Source organism: Pochonia chlamydosporia, chromosome 1 (assembly GCF_001653235.2).
Source record: "Pochonia chlamydosporia 170 chromosome 1, whole genome shotgun sequence".
NCBI classification, from domain to species: domain Eukaryota; kingdom Fungi; phylum Ascomycota; class Sordariomycetes; order Hypocreales; family Clavicipitaceae; genus Pochonia; species Pochonia chlamydosporia.
Genome location: NC_035790.1, coordinates 8,077,851 through 8,099,656, shown reverse-complemented (window position 1 = coordinate 8,099,656; position 21,806 = coordinate 8,077,851). Strand labels below are relative to the sequence as shown.

The following is a 21,806-nucleotide window of genomic DNA, read 5'->3' as shown; positions in this document are numbered from 1 at the left end:
CACGAATTCGAGGGGAAGCACCAGTACACGGAGAAAGCCGCCACCATATAAACATGGACCAAAACACTTCATTAGCTATAGCACATACTTTCCTTGCATCATTGACACATCACACCGTCCAAAGCATCACGGCATTGACTAAAATGAAGCCTTCAGCGGCACATGAACCAGCCTGTCCCCCAACGCAGTCGCCTTCGGCAACCGCCCACCCCGAATATTAATCTGCAAAGCATAATGAATAAGCCGTGGCTCTTTCAGCGTCGCATCCCTCTCCGTTCTCCAAGTCACAAACTCTTCTCGCGATGTCCCGTCCTTGAGGTGTTTGTTCTGCTCTCTGTGCTGGCTGACCGTCATTGCGGAAACGGCACGCCCTGCCCTCGCTTCAGGCGGGTAATCATGTCCAGTCCATATCTTCACATGCGGTGCGTGGTTTAAGAGTTTCTGCACAGAGGCATACAGCTGTGTCGCATCGCCGCCGGGGAAATCGCACCGCGCGGAGCCAACGTCGGCGTTGAAAAGGGAGTCGCCGCAAAATATGTTGTCTGTTCAGGTTAGTTTACACGCAAATACTTGTATACGAATTGTGAAATTGGCACACCTTGAATCTTGTAACCGACATGATCTGGAGTGTGGCCGGGTAAGTAGAGAACAGTGGCTGTCAGATTGCCGATCCGAAACTCGGCATCATCCTCGAATAGTCTGTCAAAGGCGTTCTTATATTCATCGGGATTTACTCCGTATCTGTCACCGAAGCGCTTTTGCACTTCGGCTATGCGCTTGCCTATGCCTATCTCCGGCCGAGTACCCTGACTTGTCGCGAGCTGTTCCTGCAGGTATGCGGCGGCAGTGAGGTGATCGGCATGGGCGTGTGTCTCCAAAATTAGCTCGACCTTGTAGCCCTTGTCTTTGACTAGAGCCAACAGAGTGTCTGCACTTTTTGTGGTGATGCTCGCAGAGGCTGGGTCAAAGTCCAAGACGGAGTCGATGATGACTGCGCTCATGGTGGACGGGTCTGCGACAACATATTGCCAGGTTCCTGTGTTTGGTTCGTGAATATCGTGGACTGCCAGCATTTGATCCATTTTGCCTAGTTGTCGAAGTATACGTTGAATCGTTGTGGGATGTGTGCTACAAGTGAGGGGAGTTGACCTTGTAAGCCATTTCGAAACGGATAGGTACTCAGTTTTAAATATAGAACCATTGAGGCTGTTTCGGCATTCTGAACCCTTCACCTATAATCATTTGGCTTGCTCATGTGTGGCCTGATGCTCGGCCATGCGTCAAGGTTCAATACTGTCAGTCGGCGAGGCGTCAGGTTTTGGTCGGCGATCATGCCAAGTCCTCGGACCAGCACAAGCCACTTCCACATCCATCAAAATGCCGACTGCCGTTAAAAATGTGGGCTTCTGCTCCGCCAACCAGGTCGCGGGTTTTGAACCAACTAGTGCCTGAGCAGCGCTGCTTTTACCCTGAGCTGCTGTGGCGTCGCTGGGGAGATCTTTCCAACATTACCAGACATAGGTACAACTGAATTTTAATACGATAGCTGCTAATACTATACTACCACCTAATGGTGATTCAACGTGAGCTTTTAATAATCAGTTGTTGTTATGGTCTAGCCCGATTGGGCCATCGCAGGTGCTAGCTGCAGACATACCGGTTGTCCGGGCCCTTTGGCCATTACGGCAAAAGAGTACGAATTGAACAAGTCCCTTGTGACTGCTCAATCTAGCACTATACAGGCTCCCTCAGTTGCGCACAAGACTGGGCTTTAGCCCAGACCTTTACAGTTGTTCAAGAATATTATTGGTGGTTTTACAGTTTGTTGGCCTAAAACGAACACACCCAAGAGCTCAGAGTACCCTAAGAAATACCGCACTTACACGCAGCTCGTCAGCAATTCAGTCTAAATTAAATCACTTCTATTTAGTCCAAGTAGTCATAACTCTTCCAATCCCCTAGATTAAATGGTATTTAATCCTCAATTGCTTCTGTCTTTCCGGAAGACCCCAGCAATATCGTTTGGTGGTGCACCTCTGGGAGGTATAACCTGCGGCAAAGAAAGGTGCCCTTGGTTAACAAGGGATTCAGTAAACAAGCATTAAATGCATCAAGTAAATAGCTCTAGTTAAAAAAAAATCGCGGTTAAGTCTGTTAATTAAAAAACTCCTGGCTAAAGAAGGGAGGTTCTGCCCTCTCTAGCTAGATAACAATAATTAATAGACTTAACTATAATTTTTCTTAACTAGAGCTATTTACTTAATATATTTAATGCTTATTTACTAAATCCCTTATTAAGTAAGAGCGCCTTCCTTTGCTATAGGTTATACCTTATAAAGGTATACTACTAAATAATATTGCTAAGGTCTTCTAGAAAGACTAAAGCAATTAAGGATTAAATACTATTTAATCTAAAGAACTAGGAGACTTTTAACCACTTGGCCTAAAAGCGCCTTTCTTTGCTACATGCTATACCTTATAGAGGCACACTACTAAATAACTTTAGGAAAGTCTTCTAGAAAGACTAAAGCAATTAAGAATTAAATACTATTTAATCTAGGCAATTAGAAGGATTCTAACTACTTAAACTAAAGGGAAGTAATAATCTAGACTAAATTGCTAATAAGTTGCGTGTAAGTGCGGTATTTTATAGGGCGCTCTAAGCTCTTAGGTGTGTTTGTTTTAGGCTAACAAAATACTATATATAAATTCTAGTTAACATATAGACATAAATTCTTGGTAGGCTAATGCATAAAACATAAATCTACTGCTTAGCGGCCAATAAGAGTGCATATAGTAAATCCTCTTTTAAACCCACATCTAGCGGACCCCAAACGGGGGTGAGACTAGCTAAGCAGCTATATTAGGGCAACTGGCAGGGGTAAGTGTGACTTTACTGCAGCTAGTGCCGTGCATACAACTTCTCTAGGGGTTTTCCTAGGCTCCCTATAGAGCAATAAGGAGTGTCTATTATACCTATACTACCCTTTTAACTTAGTGGAGCTTTATGTTCACATATAAGGTTTATACTCCTTTAAGAGGTTTAAGAACCTTATTTTTTTTAATTCTTTAGGCTATATAGCTATAGTTTAGAAGAGCCACTTAATAGGTGAATTTATTACCTTAAGTTATAAAGCTATATAAGGTAAACTTATCACCTTATTTTTTGCCTTAAGTTAGTAAAGCTATATAAGGTGAATTCATCACCTTATATATAGAGCAATAGTATTTTACGCGAGTAAGCCTCTTATCTAAATTGTAAAGCTATTGCTATGCAAGCCTATAAAGTGTTAGTGGTAAATTTAGTTACCTAGATGTAAAACTATATTAGTGGTAAACTTAGTTGCCTAGATACACTTAAATTAGTTTAAGGTGAATTTATTACCTTATTCTTAGGAGAAGCTTATGTTTTGCTAGTAGGTATAGAGTAGGCTACTTTGTATAATAAGCTATCTTTATGTTCTCTATTTTATAATAGTATATTTATCCGTAAATCTACTAATATAAGGAGCTAGCAGTAATAATTATCTAGAAATAGCATTAAGATTCTAATCTAGCTATAGAGGTACCTAGAGAAACGCTAGATTCCTAAGTTAAAGCAGAAAGATGCCTAGACTAATACTCCCAGAATACTCCTAAATAGGGGAGCATTATTAATAAAGGATTTTAGAGACTACCTAAAGAGTGCTCCTTACATTCTAAAGCAAGTTATAGCTCTCTAGATAAACTCTAGTTTTATATTAGTCTATATATATCTAATAGGGTGGTGTGTAATATAGCCTTAAAGTTATAAAGCGCGCAAATGGAATTTTAAGTTAAGGGGGTAGCTAATGGCTGCTATTAGGGGAAGACTTCCATGTATCCCCTAGCTAAGGCTCCCTGCCGGTAGATTAAGTGGTTTCTGCAGTTAACGGATTAACTTATGACATTTCTGCTTAGAGGAGCGTTGGGACGCCGTGCTGGGTTATGCATTTATCTTTTTCGGGCGGCCAATACAGAGGCGCCCAGGCGCGCATTTAATATTGCGCGCCCTACTAACTAATTTTTGCGCGCCCCCCTTTTCGCACGCACACAACAGCAGTACTATTGCCAACCACACAGAGCATTGTCAAAAACTACATGTTGTAGTTTTTTTTATTTCAACAAAGAATTTATATTAAATAGACTAAAATAGCTATAGGGTAACTATTTATATCTAAAAATAGCAAACTAAAAAACTACAATGTAGTTCTAAGAAAAGTGGGTCTTATTGCTTAATAATTAGCCTAAACTACAAAATACTACAAAATACTACAAATTCCTATGTAAAAAAAACTACATTTATAGTTTTTTTAGTTTTAGCTCTAACCTAAGCCCTAAGACCCACTTTTCTTAGTAAGTCTTAATATTATTATAGTAGTATCTATATTTTAAGGGACTTTATTTTCTTATAAGTATTTTAGTCTATTTTATATAAATTATTTAAGAAAAACTACAATACTACAAAAACTACAATCGGCAATGCTCTGGGTATGAGTAAGATCTGGGAGGCAGCCGCGATGGAGAGTAATGCACAGGAGGCATTGTATTTAAGAAAGTAGGTTGTTAATGGGAGCTCGGCAACAGTACCGCTGTTGTGTGCGTGCGGAAAGGGGGGCGCGCAAAAGTTAGTCAGCAGGGCGCGCAATATTACATGCCCGCCCGGATTTTTGCACAGCTTATCTAATGTTCAACAGCAGGCAGCGGCAGATCACCGGGAAATCTATAAACAATGCTCATGTGACAGGGACTGCTCCAACCTCCCCCGCATAACCCAAAAATTGGACGAGTCAGGTTTATCGCTCACGTGTCTGCGATAATATCGTTATGCATTATCGCTTAGGCGAAACGGAAAAAGCATTATTACAGAAACTATAATGTCGTCAAAGCCACAAGAATTAAGTCGTCATCCCGATAAGTCGATCTCGGGGCGGGGATCTAGTCGGCTTGCCAAAAGATCATCAAATGCGTTAGTGAGGTGGTAGTCCGACGATGTCATCATACAGCTCACAGGTCGTATAGATGTGCACGTTGCCGCAGGCAAAAGACCAAATGTTCTGGCGGCCGACCTTGCGCGGCCTGCCATAAGCGGAGCTTATCATGCCAGTATGATGAGCACGATCAAAATGTCCTGGTCAACCGAGAGTCCGTGATTGATACTTGACTGCCCTTATTTTTCAATGACTGAGTGAGAGCTATTTTTAGGTATCTCAGCTCACTTCAAGAGAAGGTTGCTCGCTTCGAACAGAACCAAGGTAGCAACTCTCCGAGCTTTACCCAGGTCAACCAAGGAGAGCACAGCGTGGCAGTTTCGGTACGTCATACTCTAATTCTGCCAACTATGTAGTCCAGAGGATAACGATGGCGATGTTACGCCAACGCAGTTACCTTCCATTCTTGAGGCTCATAGACAAGGAGCGCAGATGTTAGGACGCGTCAACTCCTCGCAGTCTGAGACTGAATCTCCAGCCATTCAGTCTTTAACAAACCCGTTATCTACTGGAACTTCTGTGTTCATGACATCGGATAGCGGAAGAACATGTGCGCTTGATTGTGAATGATGCTTCTTTCGCTTGAGAGTCTAGCTAACTGAGATGTGTTAGATTACTTGGGAGTATCATCCAACTGGTCCTTCACACGACGAATCGTCAACATGACACATGAATATGTCCACCAATCTGCGCTGCCTTCGCCTGGGCTGATCTTTGACGGTGAAACTTATGACTTGCAGGATAGAGATGATCCCCTAGCCTTTGAGGCGAGCTCTGCCTCGTTACCCACTATAGACTACGCAATCCACTTGGTAAACGCAGTCAGGTTTCATTGCTGCCAACTGTTTCACTTGTTTGACGAGGACGAATTCATGGGCCTATTGCGTGAATTTTACGCGCAACCATTGCAAAAAGATAAATTCGCAAAGGACAGTAACACGTGGTACATACATTTTCTGCTTCTACTCGCATTTGGGAAAGCATTCGTGTCCAAAAGCAGCAGAGGCAAACAACCGCCTGGCGCCGAGTACTTCATACAGGCTATGAAACTGCTACCTAACACGATAGTACTCGCTAGAGAACCTTTACGATCGACGGAGATCCTTTGTTGTATAGCGTTGTATCTCCAATGTCTTGACCATCGAATCTCGGCGTACAACTTTGTAAGACAGATGTCTTATCGAATATGACAGAACTGACATCTTGTACTAGATTGGCCAGGCTATGCGTCTAGCAATGAGTCAAGGCATGCACACGAATGTGTCCGTCCAGCAAGTAGGGGAAGGCGTTGCTCAGAGGTATTACAGGATCTGGGCGACTGTACATGTTTTGGACAGAGAAATGACTTCTTGGATGGGCGTGCCTCAGTCAGTGAATGATGAGGATATCTGCACACCACTCCCATCGTTTCCTAATGATCCTACTCTCGCCAAGGCCCTCGCCTTACGGATTAAGCTGTCACGAGTTATTGCCCATGTTAATAGAGGTTTGCTAGCTTCGAATATATGGAAGCTTTTGTCTCTGGAACTCGCTAACTATCCCATATAGCAATATACGGCTCAGATGGACGGCTAGACAGTAGATTTCTGCTCCGAACCAAGGAGGCACTCCCGGGGATTGCAGAGCTTGCCAACGAGCTTCAGCAGTCGTTTCCTCTCGCCCTTCATGACACGGCCAGTGGGATATCGAGACAGTCTGCACACGTCCACCTGCTGTACCACCAGGTAGGCATCTCCGAATCATTACTACCGCAAATCCGCGAACTAATATGCAACTTCAAACAGTGTATTATTTTGGCAACACGACCAATGCTATTTTGCTTTTTAAAAATACGACTAGAGAACAGCAAATCATGCAGTGACCTTTTGCATTCGTCGCAGACTGTGAGGAGTCTGATTCAGATGTGCCTTGATTCATGTCTGCAGGCCATCGTCATACTAGAATGCTTGCAGCAACAAGGGCTTCTCGGTATGTAGTCAACGAGGTCATTTGCCTGGGTATGTCACTCACTTTGTGTTGTATTTTGGGCATTCAGAAACATTCCTCGCGTTTGACCTTGAAGCACTCTCGATTTCCACAACAAATATCCTAGTGGCACCGACACTGAATCCAAATCTGGCTTCTCATTACTCCACTTGGCTGTGCAGAGCGTATGCCATATTTGAAGAACTTTGCGCAAGTGGAAACCGTATCGCTGAATTGGAACATTCAGAGCTGCGACAGTTGGAACATTTACTTTCAACGGTGTCTCACTCTATCTGGAAGGAACAGGTGCCAACCAGTCATCTAGAAACAGAGCCGCCTAGCTACACCGAAGTCTTGTCAACGGATGCAAGACCACCACTAGTTGGCCAGAGCTTGTCATATGAAGGTTTGCATACTACGGAACCAGGGAGCATTCTTCATGAAGACGATTTCGCAAATGGGTTGTCGACCTCGCAGATACTAGAAATAGCGAATGCGATTAACATTGATCAGACAGAATGGATGTCACAGACGATGGAAGATTACGGTGTACAGTAAGTAGGTTAACGGCTGGTGTACAAGAGATGAAAATACTCGCAAGCAGACTTACACAGTCTTATCCAAATACTTTGGGTATGAGAATCCACCACATGGGTTACCAAATGGTACCATTTGCACTCTGTGGACATTCTACATTATGAGCAGGTGTTGTAAACTATCATTGTCCTTGCTCCAGTAGTATTGCAATCCAGCTCGTATTGAATTCTTGGCAGACTTTTAACAACTGGATGCTCATGTGGGTGCAACGATCACACAAGGTAGGACTAAAAGTCTAGATCCTTAGAGTGGGAGCGGAAGAATCCAAGTTCGACCCTTTCACAAGTAAAATTTGAAGTCGTACGGCAGATTTACAATTGCAATGTTCTACGTTCCTTCAACGAATATCTCGTAGCATCTATTCACTACGGCATCAGACTTCAATGGTAAACTGGGATATCACACTGCTAGGTAAAATCAGTGGCAATTCCATGGCATGATGCGAAACATGCGTTCTTAGTGTATTATATTGGTCCATCCTCTCAAAACGTAGAGTTAACCTCGACGCTTTGCTATATGGAGACAAATTTTCTTCTACAGCATAATCAATAAATTTGCATGCTACTAGCCTGTCAAATCAAATGCTTGAGCATCATGCCTCTACAATCTTTATTCGCAGCACCCCCAAACCCAAACGCGGGCATGATCAGCACCATTCGCAGTGGAGCACAGACCGGAGCATACCTCCAGATGGCTTTGAGGCGTGCAGCAATCGAAATGTTCTCTCGTCTGTGGTGTACGTCGAGTCCCAAGAGATGAATCGGCGTGCTGATTATCTGCGTAGCCATGGGGGCCAGCACCTGGGCACCTCGCAATCGCGACTCGTCTGAATCAAACCACGGGGAGACTCGAGACGTGACTGAGCCAGAAAAAAAGGCCAGCCCCGGAGCGATCATGGCAGGCAAGGTGAAAGATGCAAACATAGTAACCATGTCCCTGGGCGTAAATAAAGCATAAGACAAGAGAGGCACCGGCGTTCGACTTGCAACATTGGCAAAGTGATCATCCTTGTGAACACAAGAGCCGATAGTAACGGCCGTTGTGGCGAAGCACTTGGCAGGCGACCCAGAGGCTATAGCGGGGTCTGTGCAATTCTTCCTGGCGTAGATAGAATCGAAACAATTGGCTGTGGCATACGTTGCGAAATAGACGAGGAATGACATCCCTATCGACCTGGCTAATGTTCTGGGCTTGAACACCAACGATTTCACCGAGTATGCCAAACTGGAACCGGTGGCTCTCTTGTAGATGAGTCTGCGCGAGACAAATAAAGTCAACTACTCGGAATTCTCGTAGTATTATATCCACTGTTGAAAGTGTATTTAAAATCGACTCTGTTTGGCTAAACGAAATAACCACTCACTTGTCAGCAACCGCAGCCCATGGGGACGCCAGTGCCGATGCGTACGCTGCAGAACACAGGTCAGCGGCAAGGCAGCTCCAAGTGCAACGTTCTTGCGATACTAAGCTCTCTACTTCCGCCATGGCGAATGATTAATACAGCGGTTTGCGAAAAAAAAAAAAGAGAATGGAAATGCTTCTGTGTAGGGTAAATGAGTTGACGAATTGAAATTGGCCTCTGTAAGAAGTCGAAATTGTTCAATGCGCCAAAATTCGAGCGACGTACGGGACTTTTCAATGTCCCTGTGAAATCTCGATCATCCTAGCCCAGCGTGTCCAGTTCCTTCTCCCGTCAGCAGTGGCTTCGTGAATGACAAATGTGGCTGATATGTGCTCAACAAGTTTCTATGCTTGGTTGTGATGGGCCAAGAGCTCCGAGATGTTGCGACGAGAATGACACGAGCAGTGGGGCAGTGCAATTGGCTCGCATCTTGTTTGGGATCTTTCGAATTCGTAGACGCCAGCGCAAATAAAATCAAACTCAAATTTGTCACTGGTTTCTCTCAAGTCTCCTATTCGGGTCTCATTGTCGGGTCTTAACGGAAGAGGCGTTAAATTCAGGACGAGGCAGTGAACCCGGCCAACCTCCGAGTTCATATGTGTGTGCAAGCAGCTCAGCTGGTCAAGTTTGTTGAGAAAGTCAGAACTTAGGCGCTTAATTTTATGCAATGCAGGAACATTGTGTACTATAACGGTGTTACATTGTTCATGTCAAATGGCCGATGGAACCATTAGGGGCTAAGGAAGTAGAACAATAATGGTCCGGCTCCTATCACGAGTATAGCAGCCGTTACGAGTATTGCAGTGTTCTTTTGTGTTTTGCGCAGTAAATAATACCGCATGATGACATTTGAAATGAGTATTAAAACCCCCGTAATTGCCTGGTTTACTTAACAGCATCTGACGTAAGATAACAGACTCACACAGCACGAGCCATAAATCGTCGTTGGCTATTGATCAATGAACAGGTTATGTGATCGATGAAGTGTATAACATTGAATTAAATTGAAAGTGTCCCAATCAATAATTTACATCTGCCAAACATCGCCGACCCTGAAGCCTTCAGGGAAGGGGTCCGTGGGATGCAAAACGACCTGTTTGAAAGTGGTGATCCAAGCGCTTCCCTTCACCGTAGGGCGGATGGCAGGATACTCTCCAACCGTTGTTGTCTCGCCAATAGATCCGATAAACTCCGTCCCAATGATGCTGCGATGACAAAGGAAGTCCCCAACCCTAAGAATACCACGCGCGTGGAGAACGGCAAGACGAGCGCAGGTCCCCGTGCCGCATGGGCTTCGGTCGAGTCGTCCCGGCGAGACGACGACGGTGTTAACTGCCGACTGTTTGTGACCATCATCTATCAATGGCTCTGTAAATTCCAAAATGCTCACGCCCCTGATCTTCGGATTCTCAGGATGGACTGGATCCGTCTGTTCCTGAACTGCGCGTTTGATGGTCTCTCCCATCCGCACCAACTCCGCGCCATTTTTGCTCTTAATCTCCAATCCAAGCGTAGAAGCATCAACAAGAGCGTATATCATGCCCCCCCACGCAATGTCGACCTTAATTTTCCCGATGCCTGGAACTGAAATCTCCTTGTCCAGAGCAAACACAAACGACGGTACATTGTGAAAAGAGACGCTGACGCATTTGCCCCCCTGGCACTCAGCATCCACCGCTACCAAACCCGCTGGCGTGTCTAGCTTAAGGCTTGTAATAGGCGACTGCATTTCAATCATGCCCGTTTCGAGCAGGACAGTGGCGGTGGCAATGGTGTTTGCTCCTGACATGGGCGGATACTCTTCGTGTTCCATGATAATGAAACCGGCATCTGCCTCTTTATTGCATGGCGGAAGAATGAGATTATGGCACATGGCAGAGGATCCACGCGGCTCGTTCATTAGAAGTTGCCGCAATCCATCTTGGTGCTTCCAGAGATGCATCATTTTGTCGTACATGGTCAGTCCTGGGACATCAATTACTCCGCCAACGACTACATCGCAGACTTCGCCGGCTGCATGGATGCCGACAACGTGGAGAATTTTTCCGAAGGGCATTTTGCCAGAGGAAGGTAGAGAAAGTACGTAAAGAATGTGACTGTGACTACCTGGTCGTGAGTCTACCGGCTTTTTTGGCAAAGGTTTACATTTGGCGTAGTTGCTACTATATTTCAGCTCGCTGGTGCCTGTTACGGTAGATGACACTCTGAGTGGAATCGCCAACGCCGACTCCTGCGTGATGCAGGTGGATTAGGTTCGGAAGAGCCGTCACATTGCTCAACTGCATCAATAACAAGACTGGATGCTTGGTACTGATAACAGCCATATTTACACCTCAGGGAAGAAAGGCAATCAGACACTGGCAGGACAGAAAAGCACCAGCAGTACATGGAACAAAGCCTAGACCCCCGTCACCCCTCCTGCAGTGGAAACATGGCATGACCGCTGAATTCATTGGTAATTTCGGCCCCACCCCGAAATGCCGGGCATAATCCAGCCAAGCGCGGGGTTGCAGCCGTAGCGTCGCGGGTCGCCAAGCGCGGGGGATGCCGATCACCTACCTTACGAACGTGGCTCAGCATTCCATTCATAACCTGTCAACGGGATATAACCCATACTATCTCTCTGCATCAGCGGAGCGTTCCCTTTTGCTAGAGCAAATGACCTAGCGGTCATTTTCTTTGATATAACCCCTTTGCGTTCAACCAACAGAGACATTGGCGCCCAATAATAAGCACCTGGACGAACAAAAGCGTTGTTGGCTCCCCCCAGATGTCCAAGCGTGGCATGTATAGTTGTCACATGATCAGACTATGTATTGGGGCCGCAATAAATCCCAGGTAAAGCGAGTACAGACATGAGGTACATGTGGGGCACTATAGCGTTGAATTAGGTAGGCGGGATAGACCCAATATTACCTATAAAGTACATGCTACCTATTAAGCTTGTAAGCTGTTATAGTGAGCCCGGTAGGACAGCGAATGCGTTGTCGGATTGGCAATTAAAACATAAACGCCCTAGGCCGAGTAAGAGTTTTGGTCCCTAGTTTTACTGGAAAGCAGGGTAGGGCCGAGCGGATACTAGAGGTACCTAGGTATAATAGGTGAGGTCGTAGTATAGTATTCCACTATAATTCTGCCCCGAAGTGCCCCGTCTGTAGCTGATGCCTGTATTCACTCTTCCTGAGGTTTACTACGGCCGTATGTATCCCGGCAATGTAATAACTTCGCTCCATGCACATGACATGGCTTCTCACGGGAGCTGGCATCATATCCTAGTAAGAGGGAAGCAAGGTGTCTTTTATACCACCCATATTGGGCGACTATATGGCGATTACTAGCATATTTCATGCAGAGTTTGAGTTATCTGCACAGGTCCAAGCAGTTGAACCGCCACTCTCCTTGTACGAATCTATGATACCGACAACAGAGCCATAAGTGCCGACAATCATAAGAAACGTGCCAGAAACCACAACGAAGCTGCTGAACATAACCATCAAAACCCACTTCCACATCATCTCTTGCTTACCCCTCTTCCAGTTATCATATAGCCACATACAACCCATCGGCTGGAACGACATGAGTGTACCAAGAAGAGCACCAATAAGCGACACTAAACCGCCAAAAACGGGGATTCCGCTAGCAATTACGTAGGCAATTATAGTGGTGGTTAATGTGCAGCCTAGCCACGTCCCCCAATGGACAACACCATTTGTTGTCAAATGCTTTGACCCTCGTAGGATACGAACAAAGATGTACTTGGCCGGTAACTAAAGAAACCATTAGAGTAAGAAGGCATGATTTTAAATAGATTATAGCCTGGAGTCGTGCTTACATGAACAACAATCGTCGTTGTGACTATGAGGCCTGGCAGAGCTAGGCCGTAAGCAGCTTTCTTCATTATTGGACCCGCGGAACCCAGTGCTGGGGACGCAACAAATGAGCCGCAGAAATAATAGACAACAGTGCCAATTGCAATATAAGTAGCTGTCACTCCACTTTGACAGACGAGTAGAGACCGGGTATAGAGCTCTGGGTCTCGCATCTCAGCTGCAACTGCGAAGAAGGCCGGTGTACCCGCATAGGCGAAGATAAGAGAAGATACAGCGGAGATAGCTGAGGTAAAAGGTGGCATTTTGAATAGTTTAAAGTCGGAAATCCAGGGACCGACTTGAGGTGCGGCAGCCGGCCGGGTTTGAACACCAACCGCGATAGTCACGACCAGAACTACAATTGTTAGCACTTGACGGATTGAATTTGTAGAAAGGGAACTCACTAGAAGCCAGGATAAACGTAAGTCCTACCCATGCCAACCAGCTTATGCGGCCTAGTGTGCGAATGCTGGCAAACATGAAGCCGATGATGGCGGCAACTGCCACAAAAGCCGCAGTACAGGCCCCATGAGACGATACCGCGTTGAGACCGATGGAAATGCTCAGCATTCCCGAACCAGCAACAAAGATCCAGTCTGCAAGGTGTCAATGCTACTGCGGCGACGAGAAACGTGATATTCCCTGATGCGCTGCATTCAGGCAGCTCTAAGGGGGAGGTACTTACAAATGCAAAATGCGGCACCAAAGAATTCTCGGCCAACGCGGCCAAACATCATTCCACCAGCATCGTCGATGCTATAAACTTCAGGGTGCTTGCGCTTAAAGACACCAACAATATAGTCTGACCACGTCGTAATGCCCGCGATAGTAAGTAGGCAAATAAGACCGGGAATCAATCCAAGGGTATCGAACGCCGCAGGAATAGAGAGGACACCTAGGCCAATCTGGGTTTTCATCATGAGAGCGACAGTTCCCATCCATCCGACCTATCCACACATTAGTTTTCGCGAATTAGTTCTATAGTAGCATCCAGGAAGCTTACGTTGCGGTAATTTGGCCCTTTCTCCGACAAGTCTCCAAATACCTCATCGTGAATACACGGAGTCTCCTCATATTCTTGACACTCGGCACCAGTCATTGATGGAGGACCAGCTCTTCTTTCCAAGTCAAATTTCTTGGAGCTTGTTGACATCTTGAGAGACAAAACTATCCAGCGTTGGCAAGGATTGGGTTCTGCAGTATTGAGAAAAGAATTTATGGTGAATGGGTCAGGGAACAGCAGTTCTTGCTCGGTTCAATCCGATTTTCTTTGGAGTGGGAATTATAGAAGTAGTCGCGTACCTTTAATTCAAGGCTAATCCTGACGCGGTGGTAATTTCTCGGGAGTATGCAGACTTTTTAACTGCTTTCACTTATTAGGGTTGCTTCCTGCGCATCAGCGGTAGGGTGTCGAGACTTTCAAATGGTGTGTCTGTTGCTTTGGTGGCTCCAACTGCGCCAATCTGCTTTTAGAAGAGAAGCGGCAAGCTGTGTTGCGAATCATGGCATCTTGTGGTGAGGCTCTCTGGGGTAAGGAACTAGTGACTACCGACCGTATTGTGGCGGTGGCAATGGGATCACCGATATTTCGTGGGGAATTTTGCGGAGGTGGGTCATCACAGAGCGGAATTGCCGGCCTGGCCTTTTAGGTGACTGAGAGTCTGAAGAAGCATCGGGTTCTATTCCGATGGTGTCCGCCCCTTGCACGCCCCTTGCAATCTTGCCAGGCAGCGCCTTGTCTGGTGCCTTGTGCTATCTCGTTGGAACGAAGACAGCAAGGACAGAAAAAAATGGCTCTCGCGTCATCACTATCCGATATGTACAGAAGTGTCATCAAGAGTACATGGGTGGAAAATCCTCTGCATCTTGACAATGAGCGATAAGCACACTTTTCTAAGATATAGAACAATACATGCAGTTCAGATTGGTTGGTTTACAAACGTGATGCGATATCTGCAGCCTGCTCCTTGACCAATTCACTCATCTCTCTGGCCTTGCCCACACGCCAACTGACTCCATCACCCCACGAGTTGTGACCTGAGTCTGCCTTCCACTGCCAACGTGGCAAAGTTTGTCTCCCGGCATCAAGGAGCGCGAGTACCCATTTGCCAACAATGGGCATCATTTTAAAGCCGTGACCAGAGTCCCCAGAAAGAACAACGAGGGACCTCGCAGTGTTTGGGACAAAGTCAACGCAGTATTCAGAGTCAGCGGTATCTGAAAACCAGCAAAATTTACTATCAGTAAATGGTCTATCGGCAAGCCAAGGCAGCGTTGCTCGCAACAAGGTCCTCAGGTTCCGCTCATCCTCAGCTGGGATGAAACCACCCCAGCCCGAATCCGCAATGTTTGGTGGAGGGAGAGAAATGCCATCCTGGTCCGTGTTTGTATAGCCAGCACCTAGTGGACACAGTTTGAGCAGACGAGTAGCAGGATCTGGTTCGAAGAAAAACCCCAAGTCCCTGACATTAACAACGGGTATGTTTCGCAAGAGATTCGCGTCGCTTGCCGTCAATTGAACATGGGTCACTGACCAACATCGTGCAACAGCAAATTTGCCGAGCCTTGGAATTACGGATGCGGCATTCGCTCCCAGAGCACAAATGGTCAAATCGGCTTGATGAGACCGGCCATCCGCAGTACGGACTCCAGAGCATCTGCCGGACGAGTCGTAAGTGAGGGACTCAATTTTACCCAGTTTGTCGCCCAGGAGGAAGCGAATGCCTCTGGCGGCACAGTACTCTTGCACGCTTTCAAGTGTGTTTGCAGAGTGGGCGTACCCTGCAAGACGGTTATAGTAGCCTTGGAAGCCGCTAAGCTTGCCAGTTAGCTGCCAGGCGAATTTGTTAAAATCCTTCTTGTGTCGCAAAATTTGGATCTCGTTGGCAAAGGCTGACAGTTCCGAAACAGACTTGAGGTTCTTGTTAAGCGTGTCGACTGATTTCTGGGGAGCATGGCCAGAGGTGCAGTTGACGTAGCCGGTTTGATGAAAATGCGGGCCAAAGAGTGGCAATTTCCAAGCTTCGATGGCTTCCTGTTACGGTAGAGAAAAGGAGACTTAGGCTCACAAGATCGTGATGGAACTTTGTTCGTGTCAGATTGACCTACCAGCGTCAAACTTGTATAGAATGGATCTTCGTACTCGGCCCTGATTATTTTGTTCAGGTCGTTTGCGGCGGAATAAGGAGATGGAATAGCAGAAGCTTGGTCAAAAACGGTGATGTTGATGTATCCACCTTCAATAAGATGCAGAGCCGTGGACAAACCCCAAGCACCAGCGCCAAGGACCGCGATATGTGACGTTTTGTCCATGACGTACAAGAGTAAAATTGTCTCTAACAACAGATCTGGAGTTGAGTAGAAAATGGAGTCGTTTCCTGCCTTGACCATGTGGTTCGCGCCTTTGGAACAATGCAGATATATTTCCCAAATCTGACCAAAGGCCTGAGTTAGCTGGGGGTTGGCGTTTGGTGGGACCGGAGTGGGGCCGGTGCCATGGAAGTGATGGAGAGCTAAGCACAACAATGCTCTACTTTTTCTCCCAGTACTGATGCAGCTACGGATGCCGCCGTATACCTGCGAGATTCCATTGTGTTGTATAGCCATCAGACCGGCCGCTTCGATAAACAACCAATGCAGGGTAATGTCGGAAGTTGCGGTCTTTGCCCAAGACTGGCAAAATTTATTGCAATTACACCCAAATTCAATGCAAACGAGCAGCCCCATTGGCACATGTGATCAAATGTCTGCTGCTTGACCCGGAATCCCTCAAGATTTCTACATGTCCAGAGCGTATATTTTGCTCGCTTTGCAATTTGCTACTCTCGTAGTCTGGTGACTTTGTAAACGAGGTCTACTGATTGCTTGGATACAAGACGCTATCTAGGGTCTTAAAATCTTCCTTCAAAGTCCTGGGTGAGGCAAAGCGTTGCACCAAGCTCACACTACCGGCTTTATCATTCGTGCCACTGCTCCTCCCTCCACCAAAAGACTGCTGTCCAATTACTGCACCAGTAGTCTTGCTGTTGGTGTAAAAGTTTCCAGCGGAATATCGCAGTTTCTCCTCTGCGAGCGCAATTGCCATCCTGTCGCTTGCAAACACTGAACCAGTCAAGGCGAAACCTCCACCATGATTGTCAACTAACTCGAGAGTTTCCTCGAATTTATCATCAGGGTAGATGTATGCCACTAAAACTGGGCCGAAGAATTCTTTGTGGAAAAGTTCATGGTTGGGGGTATTGGATATGTAAATGGAAGGATTGATGTACAGCCCCTCCGAGGAATCGTACGTTCCGCCATAAATATTCTCAAGGTCAGCATCCTGATTTGCTTTGTCGATAGCGTTGGATATCTTGTCGAATGCATCCTTGTGAATTACGGGACCGGCAAAGTTTTCCCACTGCTCCGGGGGTCCGATCCTGACAGTTTCGAGACCTGCTCTCATCTCGTTGAAGAATTGTTCAGCTCGGCTTTGTGGGACATACACCCTCGAGCAAGCGGAGCACTTTTGGCCTGCGTATTCGAAGGCGGCACGAATTGTTTGTTTGGCCGCATTGGGTATATCCGCGGAGTGGTGCAAGAGATGAAAATTCTTGCCCGAAGTCTCGCCCACGAGACGGGGAAGTTCGACAAACTTATTTGACGCGATGCCCTCGGCCACTTTGAGGTGGAGGGCACGAAAGACTTCGGACGAACCCGTGAAGTGTAAGGCGGCGAAACGAGGGTGGTTGAGGATGATGTCTGTGATTTCTCTTGCATCTCCCGACACGAACTGAACTACGTTGGGCGGAAGACCGGCCTCCAGAAGAATCTTGTAGACAAGATAACTGGCGTGGATAGAGTGAGGTGAAGGTTTCCAGACAACAACATTGCCCATTAACGCAGGTGCCGAAACAAGGTTGCCGCCGATGGCCGTAAAGTTGAACGGGGAGACAGCATACACGAATCCTTCAAGAGGACGCCAGTCTGTCCGCCTACATTGGAATGTTTGTTATTGATGGAGGTCTTGTGTGCAGATAGTGCCTGTCCTCGGAGGAAATCATACCCACTCTCACCTGGTGCAATCAGTTCAGGCTGCCTTTCATAGATCTCCTGGGCAAAGGAAACGTTGAAGCGGAAAAAGTCTGCAAGCTCGGCTGCAGCATCAATCTCAGCTTGCCAGGCATTCTTACCCTGCCCAAGCATGGTGCTAGCAAGTAATTGATCGCGGTACTTGCCCGTGACAAGCTCGGCGGCCCGGAGAAAAACTCCAGCCCTGTTGTTGAAGGGGGTGGTTGACCATTCCGCCTTGGCTGCTAATGCTGCATCTATGGCTCTCTCGACGTCCTTGGGAGTTGCTGAAGCTGATTTGGCAAAGATCTGACTTTGCTTGGAGGGCATCTTGGTCAGAATTTGTCCGCGACGGCTTTCGCTAATTTCGCTGCCTGCGATGACTGAGGGGACGGTAACTGGAAGTTGCGCTTTCAATTGATCGAGGGCATCTTGGAGCGTTTGTCTCTCGGGCGATGATGGGGTAAATGCACGCTGAAGGCTACGTCAGTTACAAATGGCTTAAACAATACCATGGCAAAGACAGAAGCCAGTTTTCCAATAGACCTACGTTTCGCTCATTGAAAGGCTTTGGAACTCTAAATTGCCCTGCAGTTGACATCCATACAGTTTGTGTAGGCAACCTAGTCTTTGTAGAATGGAAAAATTGCGAAGCTCGCAGACTGCGCGCTTGAAGTTGTCCGCGTCCAAACATTGCTGTCTGCTGAGATGGAGGAGTTTGCTGGCGTATAGATACGATTCGATATTTAGAGTTAAAAAAGACTAGACTTCCTCCGATGCCCTGCACACTAAAAAAGGAGTCGGGTTGAATTTACAAAAAGGTTTGGGGTTCTTGGGGCAAATCGCGTCGGGGCCTGCAATACTGATCCATAGCGTGAATAAGAGATCCAAATCTGGCGGCTTCATTCTGGCAATGCCAATCGCCTGTGCTCCGAGTGAGTGGTGCTGGGTAGGTACATGGTCGGCAAACCCGAGTAATGAGTGGCGTCTGGGGTGGCAATCGGCCTTGCTCCGACAGTCACCAGAGCGGCGCACACGAGGAGCATCGGCTCCAACACAGAAATATGGTCATTTACAGGCCCAGACCACAAGCGGGGAGTCTTATTCTGGGGACATTGCTCCCTATAGGGTCACAATGTTGTGTTTAACTTGCCAAACTAAGAACAATTGTGGCTAGAAAAGGTACGGCGTTTATTGGTTTGGATGACTAGACATGTCCTTTCCACAGCATGATAAGGCGTAATCTCCCAGCTCTTCCATTCTTTGGGGTCAAACCAAGTGCAATCCAACATTGCTGAGAGCTACTTTATTGACGAGTCATCAAACGAAAACCTCCAGACTTCTTTGATTTAGTTACTCACAATGCCGCCTCTTCATCTTGTTCGAACAAGCCGAGAACTGGCACGGCGGGCGACCCCTTCACTGTCTACCTTTCAGCATATTTCGCGTTCCTACTCTCAAGTTACTGCTAGATATGACCTTAAGTCTGGGAGCACTTCGTCAGTGCCGCAATCCAATGCTCCAGAGGCTCTGACAGGTTTACGAGCTCTCCCCTGGAGCTCCTTGATCCGATCCTTGGCAGTCCTTTCGGTTGCTTCACTGCCACAACCAGCTCTTTCGAGATTAATTCGCACTGTAAAACGCCACAGCAACTGGATACATCGGTCTGCCATCATGCGACGAGCCATTCGAGCCACTTTCTACGACACATTTTGCATAGGTGAAGGGAAAGTGGAGATTGCAAAGAATGTAAATGAGCTCCGACAAATAGGTGTGCGTGGAGTAATACTTGCCTTTGCACGAGAGGCTATAGTCGTCCCTGAGACGAACCACGAAACTTTACTCACATCGGATGAGCCAGAATTGGCATCATGGGTCAGGTTTAACTTGGAAACAATTGACAACCTTCGCCAGGGTGACTACCTCGCAGTGCGATGCACTGGTGCTGGCAAGTCAACACTCAAAGTCATGGATCAATACTTTGAGTACACGAAGAACCCAGGTTCAATCACTAAAGATGCTCGGCATGACTTATTGGCCCAACTTGAGGTGTTGCGTCTTGCACTTTACGAGATTTGCGCAGCGGCGAAATCTCGGGGCATAAGAATTTTAGTGGATGCAGAAGACATCAGGTGCCAAGTCTCGATCGACCACATTGCGCTCGTACGCCTTGCCCACAACTACGTGAAGAATGATTGCTCAAGCTGACAAAACTGTTAGAATCTCATGTCGACATTTAATAGAGGCAGCGATGCTTTCGTTCTGAGTACTTACCAGATGTAAGTCAGCTTGCCCACGGTAACGACCTGCTTCAACTAACACTTCCTACCAAGGTATCTCAAGGCCGGGATTGCTAAATTGCGTGCTCACTTGCAGCATGCCGCCGAAAATAATTACATTCTTGGGGTCAAGATGGTGCGCGGGGCCTTTATGCACACGGAGCCCGATCGTACCCTCCTCCACGACACAAAGGGCGATACCGACAAGGCGTATGACGAAGCCGTAAAGCTTCTTATTACATCACATGGTGCTAGCTCCTTGGATTCTGGAAGTGTATGTTCCACGAGCTCCCAAGGTCGATGGGCAGCAGATGTTATGCTTGCCACTCATAACTCACACAGCGCAAAGGAGGCATTGAGGCTGTACCGGGAATATATTCAACATCGAGGTAACAAGGGCAGCGCTCCGGGTACAGGGCTGAGGAGCTTGGCGTTTGCGCAACTCAAAGGCATGGCTGATGAGCTTTCTCTTCAATTAGCTGCAGATGTTGAGAAGATGTCTGAAAGAAGCGACCAAGCAATTGGGCATGTTACGCTTGGTGGCACGCCACAGTATCCAAGAATTGGGGTGTACAAGTATTCAGTATGGGGTCCGTTTCAAGAGTGTCTCTTGTACATGTTGCGTCGCGCGGAAGAGAACAAGGATGCAGTGGCAAGGAGCCGTGGCACAGCAACCGTTATGATGAAGGAGGCATTTCAGCGCTTGCTCCGAACGAGAAGATTTCAAGCGCGCAGCGCATAGTTCCGAAGTATGGCGTCAATATCGTGTCTGAACACGTTAGGGGCAATTTATTTACCTAGTGAATAGTATTTCGTACCGATGCAAAAGTGACCAGAATATATTTTGCTACCAGATACATAACTTACCTCATTCTAGGTTTTAAAATCGTTCAGGCCCTGGTTCTAGCCCATGCTTAACACAGTCTGACATGTAACACAATTTTCTGGGGTAGAATTGGTGTTTCCCTACACACCTGCGGCAATGAAGGCTACGTTTCACGCCGAGGGGGGTACTCCTAAAGGCACACTGACTGGTGAATTCCAAAGTTAGTGAACACTACATACCCGATGGACTGAGGTTCTAGTGTTTTGCGGCAGTGCCGATGGTCGTTGTTGGGCTGAGAAGGCCACGATCCACACGAGCTAACCAAGCCCTAGGGGGTCATTTTGGGTAGTGTGTTGTGAAATCGATACGGGGCATCCAAATAGACTACGGCTACCTGATTGTTCACTTTGAAGAGGCTAGCCCTCATTCAGCGCTAGTTGAGACGAGCTGACTGGTCCCATGGCATATATCCAGCAACACTTTCTGTCCACGCTCCGGGCCACAGCAACATCGACCTGCACTCTATTCCAGCAAACCGCCATTATCGCGCACACTACCTATACAAGATGGAAGACATATGCAGCATGGTCCAAACCGCACATTCGACGGCTGGTAGTAAACACACTGGTGTTGCGGACGCTACAAAGGCGCAATCGACATTGAAATCTGTCGCAGCCGATCTAGGCGCTGCCGCCGCCGCATCTTGCTTGATCTCGCCCATAGTATCAGCGATTGACAGGTTTGGCTTCACCATCCATAGCCTATAAAGAAATGGACATTGCATCATGTGGATGCTGTGGTCAGAAGAGT

At 47.0% G+C, this 21,806-nt stretch overlaps 7 protein-coding genes across 7 annotated transcripts; 3 read left to right on the top strand and 4 right to left on the bottom strand.

Annotated features, from left to right (window-relative positions):
• Nucleotides 1–138: 138 nt before the first annotated feature.
• Nucleotides 139–1,082, bottom strand: VFPPC_02135 (beta-lactamase-like protein; the record flags this gene model as incomplete). The annotated part of the gene is made up of 2 exons (XM_018281834.1): nt 139–542; nt 599–1,082. The coding sequence occupies 2 exons, from the start codon at nt 1,080–1,082 to the stop codon at nt 139–141; spliced, it is 888 nt and encodes a 295-aa protein (XP_018138928.1).
• Nucleotides 1,083–4,895: 3,813 nt separating this feature from the next.
• On the top strand, nt 4,896–5,171 carry VFPPC_02134 (hypothetical protein; the record flags this gene model as incomplete). Its single annotated transcript, XM_018281833.1, has 2 exons — nt 4,896–4,967; nt 5,025–5,171. The coding sequence occupies 2 exons, from the start codon at nt 4,896–4,898 to the stop codon at nt 5,169–5,171; spliced, it is 219 nt and encodes a 72-aa protein (XP_018138927.1).
• A 2,994-nt stretch (nt 5,172–8,165) lies between these two features.
• Nucleotides 8,166–8,528, top strand: VFPPC_16705 (hypothetical protein; the record flags this gene model as incomplete). Its single annotated transcript, XM_018294458.1, has 2 exons — nt 8,166–8,307; nt 8,356–8,528. The coding sequence occupies 2 exons, from the start codon at nt 8,166–8,168 to the stop codon at nt 8,526–8,528; spliced, it is 315 nt and encodes a 104-aa protein (XP_018138926.1).
• A 1,472-nt stretch (nt 8,529–10,000) lies between these two features.
• On the bottom strand, nt 10,001–11,029 carry VFPPC_13211 (proline racemase; the record flags this gene model as incomplete). Its single annotated transcript, XM_018290988.1, has 1 exon — nt 10,001–11,029. One exon carries the CDS (start codon nt 11,027–11,029, stop codon nt 10,001–10,003), a length of 1,029 nt encoding a protein of 342 aa, XP_018138925.1.
• A 1,288-nt stretch (nt 11,030–12,317) lies between these two features.
• On the bottom strand, nt 12,318–13,995 carry VFPPC_13210 (amino acid transporter; the record flags this gene model as incomplete). Its single annotated transcript, XM_018290987.1, has 5 exons — nt 12,318–12,740; nt 12,806–13,197; nt 13,247–13,438; nt 13,528–13,789; nt 13,846–13,995. 5 exons carry the CDS (start codon nt 13,993–13,995, stop codon nt 12,318–12,320), a joined length of 1,419 nt encoding a protein of 472 aa, XP_018138924.1.
• A 2,700-nt stretch (nt 13,996–16,695) lies between these two features.
• Nucleotides 16,696–18,585, bottom strand: VFPPC_02132 (delta-1-pyrroline-5-carboxylate dehydrogenase, mitochondrial precursor; the record flags this gene model as incomplete). Its single annotated transcript, XM_018281832.1, has 3 exons — nt 16,696–17,815; nt 17,887–18,365; nt 18,442–18,585. 3 exons carry the CDS (start codon nt 18,583–18,585, stop codon nt 16,696–16,698), a joined length of 1,743 nt encoding a protein of 580 aa, XP_018138923.1.
• Nucleotides 18,586–19,253: 668 nt separating this feature from the next.
• VFPPC_02131 (carbapenem antibiotics biosynthesis protein carD) lies at nt 19,254–20,912 on the top strand (the record flags this gene model as incomplete). The annotated part of the gene is made up of 3 exons (XM_022428267.1): nt 19,254–20,054; nt 20,112–20,170; nt 20,225–20,912. 3 exons carry the CDS (start codon nt 19,254–19,256, stop codon nt 20,910–20,912), a joined length of 1,548 nt encoding a protein of 515 aa, XP_022284119.1.
• Between the last annotated feature and the right edge of the window lie 894 nt (nt 20,913–21,806).